Source organism: Momordica charantia, assembly GCF_013281855.1.
Source record: "Momordica charantia cultivar OHB3-1 chromosome 6 unlocalized genomic scaffold, Mcharantia_2.0 BLBB01000006.1, whole genome shotgun sequence".
In the NCBI taxonomy this organism is placed as follows: domain Eukaryota; kingdom Viridiplantae; phylum Streptophyta; class Magnoliopsida; order Cucurbitales; family Cucurbitaceae; genus Momordica; species Momordica charantia.
In genome coordinates, this window is record NW_028275164.1 from 32,112,723 (window position 1) to 32,125,463 (window position 12,741).

The 12,741-nt window shown below is 35.1% G+C and overlaps 2 protein-coding genes across 7 annotated transcripts; both read left to right on the top strand.

Moving 5' to 3' along the window:
- The first annotated feature begins 212 nt into the window (after window positions 1-212).
- Window positions 213-2,676, top strand: LOC111024364 (bifunctional UDP-glucose 4-epimerase and UDP-xylose 4-epimerase 1). The gene is made up of 9 exons (XM_022302021.2): window positions 213-678; window positions 823-872; window positions 982-1,117; window positions 1,214-1,315; window positions 1,443-1,670; window positions 1,888-1,969; window positions 2,062-2,144; window positions 2,243-2,334; window positions 2,442-2,676. The coding sequence occupies exons 1-9, from the start codon at window positions 484-486 to the stop codon at window positions 2,524-2,526; spliced, it is 1,053 nt and encodes a 350-aa protein (XP_022157713.1). The 5' UTR covers window positions 213-483; the 3' UTR covers window positions 2,527-2,676.
- Window positions 2,677-4,338: 1,662 nt separating this feature from the next.
- Window positions 4,339-6,813, top strand: AT-HSFB2B (winged-helix DNA-binding transcription factor family protein). 6 transcript variants are annotated; one of them, XM_022302049.2, is made up of 4 exons: window positions 4,341-4,666; window positions 4,760-4,926; window positions 5,042-5,351; window positions 5,523-6,813. In XM_022302049.2, the coding sequence occupies exons 3-4, from the start codon at window positions 5,103-5,105 to the stop codon at window positions 6,294-6,296; spliced, it is 1,023 nt and encodes a 340-aa protein (XP_022157741.1). In that variant the 5' UTR covers window positions 4,341-4,666; window positions 4,760-4,926; window positions 5,042-5,102; the 3' UTR covers window positions 6,297-6,813. The 6 variants fall into 6 exon arrangements, with proteins under 6 accessions (XP_022157765.1, XP_022157741.1, XP_022157731.1 ...); XM_022302039.2 differs by having other exon boundaries at window positions 4,765-4,926; XM_022302057.2 differs by having other exon boundaries at window positions 4,341-4,646; window positions 4,765-4,926.
- The last annotated feature ends 5,928 nt before the right edge of the window (window positions 6,814-12,741 follow it).

A 12,741-nucleotide genomic window follows, 5' to 3' on the forward strand; every position in this document is an offset into this window, starting at 1 on the left:
GAACAACAACCAACAAGAAAATCTTATTATTAAAGCAAAAAAAAAAAAAAAAAAAACTTATGATTAGAAGGACGAAACTCGTTACAACCGTGTGAAAATCACGGGAGATCAAAGCTGATACGTGATGCACACGCGCCACCGTTAGCGCGTACGAGAGTTCATCGACAACGTCCAGCGCGCCAACAAAAACGAACTCGGAAAACTCTGTAAAAACAGAATCTCCATTAAAAAGCACGCCCTATTTGGCGTTCTTATCCAGAAAAAAATAAAAGGATGGACAAAGGAAAAATTTTTTGAACCAGTTTCCCCCTGATCTGCACGATTCTCTAAGGTTTCGAATTCCCATAAATATCTTCTCTTCTTCTCCCCATTTTCCCTCAGAAACAAACTCAAAATCTTCTTCCAATCCGCCGTTCCGAAAATTTTCCGTCGTTTTCCCGAGAAATCCTCTTCGGGCCCTCTCAATTTTTCGTTCTCGCCAAAATGGGGAGCTTAGAACGGAGCATTCTTGTTACCGGTGGGGCTGGATTCATCGGCAGCCACACTGTCGTTCAGCTCCTTAAAGAGGGATTTAGGGTTTCGATTATCGACAATCTTGATAATTCCGTCACTGAAGCTGTCGATAGGGTCAGGGAATTGGTCGGCCCTAAACTTTCCGAGAAACTCGAGTTTCATTTGGTGTGGATCCTCTTTTCTTTCCCTTTTTGGGTTCTCTGGGAATTTTCGTGTCAATGTGGATCCTCTACTCTATTCTGCATTTTTGACATTGTTTGTTCTGAACGATCTTGTTTGGGTTTTTGATTTTGTAATTTCTGTTTGTAGGGGGAGCTCCGGAACAAGGAGGACATAGAGAAACTGTTTTCTAAGACGAGGTTTGCATGATTTAGAGACCATTTGAATCATTTTGGGCTCTGGAATTAGAATGATTTAATTTCTATGAACTTGTTTAATGCTTATCAATTGGTTTTTTTCATGAGTAAGATTTGATGCTGTTATCCATTTTGCTGGCCTCAAAGCTGTTGGGGAGAGTGTTGCTTTCCCACGCAAATATTTCGATAATAATCTTGTTGGGACCATCAATCTCTATGAGGTTATGGCAAAATATGATTGTAAGAAGGTAGTTATTCCTTTTTAGATGTTTTTCTTAGTTCTTTCTTGTTGAATAATTTGCTTATCATGCTTTGAATTTTGTTCGTAAATGTGTTGTGAATAGATGGTTTTCTCTTCGTCTGCAACTGTTTACGGTCAGCCTGAGAAAATTCCGTGTGTTGAGGATTTTGAATTGGTGGCACTAAATCCTTATGGACGAACAAAGGTTAGTTTGCTTCCGCTTAGACATGTTCATGTTTCTTTCTACGAATTTGGGAGTCGAACGGAGAGTATAATCCTACAGTGCTGGGAATTTTCTGATTGGAAGCTTTGTTCCAACCATTTTTTTACAGCTTTTTTTGGAAGAGATAGCTCGGGACATTCAAAAAGCAGAACCCAGTTGGGGAATCATCTTGTTGAGATACTTCAACCCTGTTGGGGCTCATGAGAGTGGTAAAATTGGTGAAGATCCTAAGGGCATCCCTAACAACCTTATGCCTTACATTCAGCAAGTCGCTGTCGGGAGACAGCCAGAGCTCAATGTATATGGTCATGACTATCCAACAAAAGACGGTAGCGCTGTACGTAAATCCATCGACTTCTTTCTCTGCCTATAATGATTCATTTGCACGGTAGCCATATCTTAGGCACTGTTGTCAAATTTCAATGACAGTAATGCTGTATAACATTTGCTATTCCTTCATGTCGTATGGCTTTATCTTAAGAGCATCTCTTTCTGAACATATTTATCCAAAACTGATTTGAAATTTGATTCTTTTGATACCGTTCAATGAAAAGGTCCGTGACTACATCCATGTTATGGACCTAGCAGACGGTCACATCGCTGCTCTTCGCAAACTTTTTACACAGGAAGATATAGGTAACCATCTTCGTAAAACTATGTATCTAATTAGTTTGATAAATTCCTGTTGAGAACTTTGGTTGAGAGATATCGATATATTCTTGCCGTAGGGTGCACTGCCTATAACTTGGGGACTGAACGCGGAACATCTGTGCTAGAAATGGTTGCAGCATTTGAGAAGGCCTCTGGAAAGGTCTCTGTCCCCCCCTTCCCTGCTCTCTCTCTCTCTCCCTCTCTCTCTCTGTGTTAAGAGTTGTACATAAGCTGCTGTTGGTTGTTTTCACTGTCCAGAAAATCCCTATAAAACTATGCCCGAGGAGGCCCGGTGACGCTACGGCTGTCTATGCATCAACAGAGAAAGCTGCAAAAGAACTTGGCTGGAAGTATGTAACCAATCTAGAGTTTTGTCAAGATCTTCCACACATTGGCCATGGGTTTTGATTCATTGGTTATTTGGTTTTTTGTGTTTTGTTTGGTGATGTGATTTCAGGGCAAAATATGGCATAGAAGAAATGTGTAGGGATCAATGGAAGTGGGCAAGCAACAATCCATGGGGCTACCAGAAGAAACCTTGAAAACAACATATATACTTCATTCATGTGCAGGCCTTTTACAAGGAATTGTTTTTACTTGCTTCTTTTTTCTTTTTAGTTTTAGCCTCTGCCTCTCTCTGACCCCATCTTTGGTTCATGATGATTTAATATATTTTTATCTTTTCATGGCTATTTATCATTTATATTCCCTTTCCCCACAAGATAGGAAATGAGAACTTTTTGCCAAGCTATGCTGAGTGGTGAAATAGATATTATATATATATATATATATATATATATATATATATATATATATATATATATATATTTTATTATTTATGATTTATGATGTCCTACTCGTTTATATACCCAAATAGAGGTTGGGTTGGATCGGGTTGGATTGTTATCTTGTTTTGAGTTGTTTGGACGGGTAGAAACTCAACTCGAAATTTTGGATTGAGTTGGATATACCTTTTGACCCGACACAATCCAACTCGTGAAACACTCCTACGAGATGTAATAACTTCCAAAATCATTCACATGTTAAATTGAGTGAGTGAGTGGAAAGAGGCTTTATTAAAATATATGTAACATTTTCTTTAAGAATATATGTAACATTTTAATGAATGATGAATTGAGTAGGAATGTATACGTTGTATGTGGACATGGTTTTTCTTTTCTATAAATTATTGTAAAGCTTAAAATGAGTGGTTATGTTCTCTTACAAGTGCCCAAGTTCAGCGACTTTTCAAAAGTTTTGTATAAAAATTTTATATAAATTATGTTAACTTTTTTTCAAGTGATATTTTGTCAACTCAATCAGTATTAAAAAAAAATCTGATTAGTATATCTAATTTAAATATTTACTTTTTGGATTATTTAAAATTTTTACATTGCGAGCATATCTCAACTAGTTAAGTTATCTATATTTGAATTCTTATTTAGTCCTACTAAAAAAATATATTGAAAAAGAGAAGATATAATAATGGTTAAATTATATACTTAGTTAATGAACTTGGATGGTGGGTGCTATTTAATCTTTAAATTTAAGATAGTTTTAATTACAATCTCTAAATTTTTTATCTTGATTATATTTTTTTTGTTTAACATAATCACTTAAATACTTGTATGGAACGATTTGGCTTAGTGCTAAAATAATAAGGTCACAATAGTCATTTATTATGACCCAAATAGAATGAAATAAAAATAAAATTTTTACAATTTTGTAATATTTAGCTTACAAGTATGAATAAATGAATTCAAATTTTATGGTGTCCAACAGTCTAGAATTTTATTCGATTTGTTTTAAAAAAACCAGGAATACATCGAAAACAACAAAAACACGTTTGGTTTTCGGAAACAAATCAAAAGAGTAATGATCCAAAATAGGCTAAATTTTTTTTAAATGTTTTCTTTATTTTCAAAGATTTTGAAAACATGAGATTCAATTTCTTCCAATTTCTTGGGATGGGGACTCAAAATAAATTTCATTAAAAATCTATATGTTAGTTAATACAAATACTAATTTGTTCATAAAATATATAATTTAAACATGTTTATCGACATTTAATTTTGGATTGACTTGTTATATAATAAAATAAAGAAATACAGGAGTATAAAATAAACAGTGTTAAAAGTCCGTAAATTTGTTGATAGCAGGGATGGGAATCGCTCAGTTCTGATTGGGCCGATAATGTAAAGGAGAATCCATTGGAACGGCCCAAACGAAAAAGGGTAAAATGGGAAAGAAGGAGGGGGAAGCTTCTGGAGAAGATTTTAAGAACCTGAAAAAAATAATAATAAATAAAATAAAATCCACAAACGCACACGCTTCCAAACCTCAATCCTTCTGGTGCCTTCCTATCCTTTCCCCCTTCTCTCTCTCTCTCTCTCTCTCTCTATAATGTCTCTTCTGTTGTGGACCCCACTCCCTTTTTTAGTTTTTTTAATTTTATTTCTTTTCCTTTTCCTTCTCGAACCCACGTTTTCCTTTTTTCTTCCTTATCATTTACTCTCCTTACCCAGAAACTTCTAGAAACCTCTCTCTCTCTCTCTCTCTCTCTCTCTACGGGCGGCTTAGTTGAGCTTCAGACGTTGCAGTGCAGTGGCGGAGGACATTCTCAGGCGCGGCGGTGTTCTTAACTCCTTCGATTCCGCCCCAGGTTTTCTTCTATTTCTTCTGGTAATACACCAACTTCGATTCCTTTTTTTGTTGTTTTTGTTTTCTTTGACGTATAATCGTGTATTTATTGAACTTCTGTTTTTCGTACGGGAGATTAGGAAACTGAGGGAGGGGAGAGGGAAGAGGGAAGAAATTGTTCGGTTTTCTGATCTGTGGATTCTAATTTTTGGAGTTTTCGAGAACGAGAGAGAGAGAGAGAGAGAGCTTAATCTGTATGAGACCGAGTTCGAGATTGCTCCATTGCCTTGACCGGAATTCGAGTATTTCTTCGTTTTTTTTTTTAATTTTCAAGCTTAATCGTGCGTTTGATTTTTTATATTTTCGGTTTTGTGCGTTTTTCTCCTTTGGTTTCTGATTCGGAGTTTAATTTATTAGATTGAAGCGGAACTTACTGAAAATTGGAGATCCTTACAGTTCAGATCTGGGAGAACAGGCGATGTCTCCGTCGCCGGCGGAACCGATCGGCGAATCCGGAACCGGAGATTCTCAGAGATCTATTCCGACGCCTTTTCTAACAAAAACTTTTCAGCTCGTGGATGATCCTGCTGTTGACGACCTCATCTCCTGGAACGAAGATGGATCTACCTTCATAGTTTGGCGACCTGCTGAATTCGCCCGAGATTTACTTCCTAAATACTTTAAACACAATAACTTTTCTAGTTTCGTCCGCCAACTTAACACTTACGTAAGTTTCTGCCGTTAACTGTTTACCAAATTACGAATCCCCTTAATCTTTCTTTTCTCTGTTCATTCCTTTTCCTGCAAAAATGGAGGGGATGCTGCCTTTGTTTATGTACCTTTTTTCTCGGAAAGTTTCTGGAATTTTCTTTTTTATTTTTCTTCAATCACGACTTAGGGATTTCGAAAGGTTGTGCCGGACCGATGGGAATTTGCGAACGATTGTTTCCGGAGAGGCGAGAAAGGACTTCTCCGAGACATCCAGCGGCGGAAAGTAGCGCTGTCGGTTGCGACGACTCCGCCAACGCCGGCCGCCATGGTGTCGCCGGTGACGGTTGCAGCGGCCCCGGCAGTGGCGCACGTGATATCGCCGGCGAACTCTGGAGAAGAGCAGGTGACGTCCTCGAACTCATCGCCCATGGCATTTCAGCGAGGCACGAGCTGCACCACCACACCGGAACTACTAAGAGAGAACGAGCGGCTGAGGAAGGAGAACATGCAACTGAGTCACGAGTTGACTCAGTTGAAAGGTCTCTGTAACAACATACTGTCGTTGATGACGAATTACGCTTCAGGTCACCAGTCGGAGTCGGTGAGCGTCCGGGATGGGAAGGCGCTGGAGCTGATGCCGGCGACGCAGGTGATGATGGAAGACGAAGGCGCCGTGAGCGACGGGATACAGGAGTTGAGGCTGAAGGTGGAGGAGGCAACAACGGCGGCGGCGGCGGCGGCGGAGGGAGTGACGCCGAAGCTGTTCGGGGTTTCGATCGGAGTGAAGCGCGTGAGGAGAGAGGAGGAAGAGGAAGAGGAAGAAATGGTGGGGCAGAATCATGTACAGTCCGAGGAAGGTGAGAACGGGTCAGAGATTAAAGCAGAGCCGTTGGATGAGAACTCCGATAATCCAGAGGGATCCGCGTCACAGTGGCTCGAACTCGGGAATCAAGGCTCCTGATGGTGTATAAAAACGACGTCGTAGCAGTAGTCGATCATAATTCATAAATGACTTCGAGAAGAAGATAACGTTTTTGAGATCAGAGAGTTCGCAGATGATTGGCCCTGCCCTGCCCTGCCCTGGACAGCTCCAAGAATCTCACGTGCCAAACCCGTGAGCTGGAAAATATACAAATTTAAAATATCTCTTTTTTCTTTTTTCTTTTTGGGAAAGAGCTTGAGCTTGGTTGGTCCTTGTAATTGTAAAAGACGAAACCGTGGAAGATCAACCGGCTGGGTCGGTTGGTGAAGGTCTAGAATGACGGAAATACCCAGGAAGATTGGCAAATGGCAACTGGGAACTTGTAATTTTAACCTCTCCTATTTTTATCTTCCAATTCTAATTTAAGGGGGCGAAGAAAAAAAAAAAAAGAACTGCCAGTTCTGTTTCCGGTGTCCGGTGGCGGTTGTCCAATGTCACGTGTAATTGTATGGGCTTATTATGAGGCCCAATTAACGTTCTTCTCTTTTTCTGGCAATGGTAACGTTCTTCCTTTGTCCTTCCCATTAAACAAAGAAAAATGTCACAATTTGTAATCTTGATTGATAACTATTTTTTTCTTCTAATTAAGCTTATAAATACTGCTTCTCATTTTATTCTAAGTTAAATTTTGAAAAGTAAAAGAAAGGTCATATTTAAGGGCAAATATTTTTTAAGATTAAGTTTATAAATAGTACTTTATGTTAACTTCTTTTAAACATATATTCTCGACCAAGAGATTTATTCTAACCCCAAGTCCAAGTTTATGATTTTTCATGTGCTGTTAAATTTAAAAAAAAAAAAAAGAAAAAGAAAAAAACATTTTTAAGACAAGTTTTTAGAATTAAAAATAAATAACCATTTAAAAAAATTTTGTTTTCTTAGAAATTTAGTTTAAGAATTCAAATAACTTTCTTCTTATAGAATACATAATATTGATGTAGTGAAGTCTCTCTATGTTTTTTAATATCAGTACTAGTTCCTACAACAAAAAAAAAAAAGAAATCTTCTATTTTATTAATAAAACCATATGTTGGTTAGAGAATTTCACTGAAAATATTGTGAGATATCACTCTATTCTTTGAAATATCCTTTTAAAAAGAAGGAAAACAAGAAAGTTCTTGAAAGCAATCGAAAGATAAATTGACTCAAATAAAGAAGACAATAACGAATCCAACATTCTGGAAAAGAGTTCTCTACATCATGTGCCCCATTATTTTTATTTTATTTTATTTAGCTTAAATTTATTATAAACCTTTTTCTCATTCAACAAAATTTTGAATACACTAGGTATCATGATTTATTTTAAAATGGTATTTAATTTTGAACATAAATGATTTGTACGGAGTTAAAAAACTAAAAAATTAATGAAATAAGTAGAAAATTTTAGATTCCGTTTGCATTTCGTTTTTAGTTATCTATTTTTAAAAACTATGTTTATTTTTTTACCATTTTATTAACAAGTTTTTTTTTTCTTTTTTTAAAGTATATTTGAATTATTAGCTAAATTTAAAAAATAAAACTACCTTTATTTAAGAAAATAATTTCCCTCAACTTATCGGAAGGTTGAGAAGAGCAAAGAAGAAAAAGGAAAAAAGGGGGAAATGCCACACATTAATGCTGCATTCATTGTGGACCATTTAATTTACATTCCACTGACTGCAATTCCCAGATTTTTCTTGGGAGTTTTCTTCCCTCTCCTCTCCCTTACAAGCTTTAGTTAAACTAATAATAATAATAATAATTAATAAAATCCTTTGTTTCTAATTTTTTTTTTTTTAGATATCAAAACTTCCATTTCCATTACTTTTTTGACATTTTTAATCATTTACATTTATTATTGTTTTTCTTTTAAGATTTCAAAAATTGATCACAGTTTCAGATTAAACAAATAAAAATAATAACGTTACTTGGCCTAAGTTATTCTGATCAGTCAATAAGTGCATTTTTCCGTACAATCATTTCTTTTGTTTTTTATTTTATTTTTCAATATACTTGAGAGTTGCCGTTGAGAGACTGTTTGTTTTTCGAGAATGTAGATGTCCAGCATCTATCAATGCTCGGAATTTTAGATGTTCGAAATTTTAAATGCCTGATATCTTCAGATAGTCATATTTGTTTCGTAGAAAAATTTATTAAGGATGTCTAGGAATATTTGGATAGTCACATTTGTTTGGCATGATTTATTCTTGGAAATGTGTTAATTTTATAGAAGGCTCCAAAAATGTCCTCAATACTCATATTATTAAAAATATAATTCCTTCAAAATATTAAAAATAGATCGAGATATTATATAATTTAATTGCAGTTTATTTTATATGCAAATGTAATGTACAAATGTACTTAATTGCATAAAATTGCTTATTAAACAATGAGTCTATTAATTTATATAAATTATAATTTTAAAAATAAAATAAAATAAATTGGGAAAAAATGAAGAAAATTGATAAAAGAAAATATATATAAAAAATGAGGGGCAAAAAATGTAAAGAGCGGATACCCTCAGTAATCTTGGATACCCACGTTTCAAAAGGGCATCCAAAACTCGTTAGATGCCTCCCGTACGGGCATCCTAGGATACTCGGACATCTTACATTCCCCGCAAAACAAATGTGAGAATCAAGACGTCCGTCCAATGGAAATCTTGGATTCCCACGAAACAAATGGTCCCTCTTAAGTATTATAAGATTGACAAACAAACTATGAGTTATTAGAGTGTTGTTACAATCAAATTCTCGTACTATACTATCGATACAAAAAAAATTTATATCAATTTTTTTTTGTATCGATAGTATTGGCTTAGGATTGATCTGAAACCAATTTTTTCAGAGCTTCATAGTTTTCAAATTTTGTAGAATCGAATGAGGGAAAAAAAGCCTACAGTTTGAGAGTCTAATTGAAACAATAATAAGTTCAAGGGCAAGTTGAAGCCTTTTTCAATATTTAAGGATTTACCGGATCAAATTGTAAGTTGGAGGGGGTAACATTATAACCATCACCATAGTTTTAGAGGTAGTTTTTGCTATTTTGCACTATTTTATATAATATTTCTTAATTTCAAAATTGTTTTACCTATTTTTATTTTGTCTATTTGTGTATCTGGACGAATCAACATAATTAGATTAAAATTCAACTAGTTAAGATATATTTCATTGATTAATAGGTTGGAGATTTGAATATTAATAGACTCGTAGGATTGTAAACATTATCAATCTAGTAAATTTTCCCTTTGCAAAAAAAGAAAATAATAAAAAAAATAATCGACCTCTTTTCTAAATGAAAAAAGAATCCACCTTATACATTGCCATGAAATACAAATTTAAAATGGATAAGAAACTATCAATTCCAACATAATTAAACTGGCTAGAGTATACATTCAAAAAAAATAAAAAGTGGTGGGTTCGAATTTCTACTCCAACCATGTTGTATTTAAAACAAATAGAAAATTTTAAGAGGTCCCAAAAATCATCCAAATAAATTTTGAAAATATTTGTGATTATATTTAAATGTTATATTAAAATATATTAAATTATTTGAATTAGATTTGTGTTTGGTATTGAATTGCCTGAGTTAATTTATGCGTTCTCTCAAATAGTACGAAGATCGGGAAAATATTTAAACATTTTGTTTATTTAGAAAAGCTCTTTATTTTATTTTCCTGAATCAGCCAAAAGATAAAACATGGATATTGACGGATCGGCGGAATTCCAACGAAAGTTCGTTCGAGGTGAGGGAGAGTTTCTTCCACCACGGCGCCGTAAAAACACGCCGCGCCGCTTTTCTACAATATTACCCACTTTTCTTTTTTGTTGGACTTATTCAAGCGTTGAGATTTTTGTGGCTTCTTTCTCAAATCCGTGTTATTAATAAATTTAATTCTCTTTATTTAATTTATTAATTTACAAGGCCGGGCGAAGAGGAAGGGATGGGTGATCTGGGAACAGCAACGAGAGAGGGTTCGTAGCCTCCCCTCCCCAACAGATTTGTGGTTGAGTCAATAACATGCTCTGGATCGGGAATCTTTACTCTTCTCTTTTGTATTTTCACATTTTTTTTTGTGTCCATCCATATTGCAAAACTGGTCAACACCAGCTCGTTGTGGTAAAGGTCGTAATGCCAAAGGAATCATTATCGTAGGGCATAGAGGGGAGAGCCGTCGACTTTAGGTTAAGCCGGTCTCGTCATTCACGCAATTCTCCGGTCCATCAATCCATTCGTGGAGGGGTTCAACATACATCTCCACAGAAATTTCCAAATCATGAGAAAGAATGTTATTGGCTATTTCCGAAGAAATATATATATAAAAGATTGTGAGATTGTGAGTTCAAATCCTGCCACCGAAAAGAAAGTGACATTAAGAAAGTTATAAAGTGATCACTTTACTGCTTTTTGTGCTTTTTGTTTTTGTTTTAACCTTTCCTATAATTTCTAACTTATTTCTCAAGCAATATCCCCTTTTCGAGCCTAAAAAACCATAAACTAATTCTCAAGTCCCCTTCAATATCTCTCACTACGCCCACAATATCTGTACGCACCCACATGTACTCCAGCCACAAGTCTCCGCCGCCGTACGTGGCGGAGATCACCGTCGTATCCGCCGAAGGCCTAATGCCCTTCTCTCTCCGACGTCGTCGTTTAAGACCCTTCATCACCCTCTCCACCGTGGCGCCACGTGTGCACTACAAAACCAGCGTGGCCAGCGTTGACTATCCCACGTGGGGCGACGCCAGCTTTCGCATCCCATTTGACATTTTCCCCGACGGAAGCTTCGTTTTCCTCCGCCTCTTCACGGAGAGGCTGTTTCTAGGCCCGGCTCTCATCGGCTGGTGCCGGGTCCCGGCCGCCGATGTCGGGCAGCCACCGGTCGGCCCGGTCAGGCATCTCAGCTACCGGCTGCGTGATAGAGATGGTTCGAGGAGCCGTGTGATTGTTAATCTCGCTGTAAAGCTGGAATCTCAGGCGGCGGAGGAGCCGTGTCGAACGGTCATCGGCTTGCCGGCGGCGGTACTTCGATGAGTAGCATAGAAAATTGAAGTAGACGTTTTTTTTTTTAAATATAATATATGGAATGGAGAATCCAACTCCACGTATGTCAATTAGCTGGTGCTCGCTCTCACATTGAAATAGAGTTCATGGTTGAAGAACCCAAAGGCAAAGGGCAGAACTAAAGAGAGAGAAATTATTCAATTTGGTAAAGGTATTTGTCTTCCCATAACTATTGTATCCAAATTCGAAATAGGATTTTTTTTTGTTAACCTTTTTTAATATATTTGTTACTCCTTTAATCAATAAATTATACATTCTATATCCGTATAAGAGACAGCCTCCGATTGAATGTGATATAAAACTTTAAGATTAATTTTTTTTTTGTTTAGTCAACATTGAGAGATTATATTGATGATTAAAAAAGTATATAAGAAAATACCTCGCTCTTTATTGGTCAAAATCAAATCTTGTTCTAAATACCATAAAAAAATTATTGACATTTGATTAAAGAAAACAACGATATTATTTTTACATTTCTATCTCTTAATTATGAGATAATTAACGGTAGTCTTGGCCCTAGCAAGAGAGTTAGAGTATTTTCTTTTTTCAAATTCAAATATATGTAAAATGTTATTTGTTAACGATTTCTTACTTTGTAAGAAAAGGAAAAGGCAAATATTGCTTCTTCGAAAATGGGCTGGGTTGACTTGGTTGACCCGCTGACTATGGTATCCAGAAAGAAAAACAGAAAATTGAAGAGGAAGTTACTTGTTTACCCTCTGTCCCATCATACAGACAATTTGATATTAGTGCCCTTTCTTTTCTATATTAGATATTCTTTACCATAACATATCATTTATATGTTAAAATATATTTTAAATAATTTCAATTTAACATAATAATTTTATATTATATGTTTCTGTCAATTTAGTTTATTTGGAAAAATAAAATAAACAAATACTGCATATTATATTTCAATTAAAAAGAAACTAAGATCCTATACTGTTGATTAATTTTTTTTTATTTAAATTTAACATGTAAATATAACTGTATATAGTCATTTATCAATTAATCAATGTTTCCATCTATTTCTTCTTTGAACTAAACATATCATAAGAAATTTAATTTTTCTAAAAAATATTACTTAATATTTTAAGTTTTATTATCTTTTTTTTTAATATATTTATGTAGGTAATTCAATCCTATTTTATTTTAGACAAACTAATATATGTATACATATTTATATTTTTCTATTTATTTTACAAGAATTTTTAGTATTTATACTAAAAAACAATAACATCATACATAATGATTATTATAATTTAGTTTCAATGTTATTAATATTTTGAATATTTGCAATAAGTGTATCTTCAGAATTCGAATTGACTTAGATTAGTGTTGCAATTTTTATCCTCTACTAATTTTCAGTAATTAATTCATG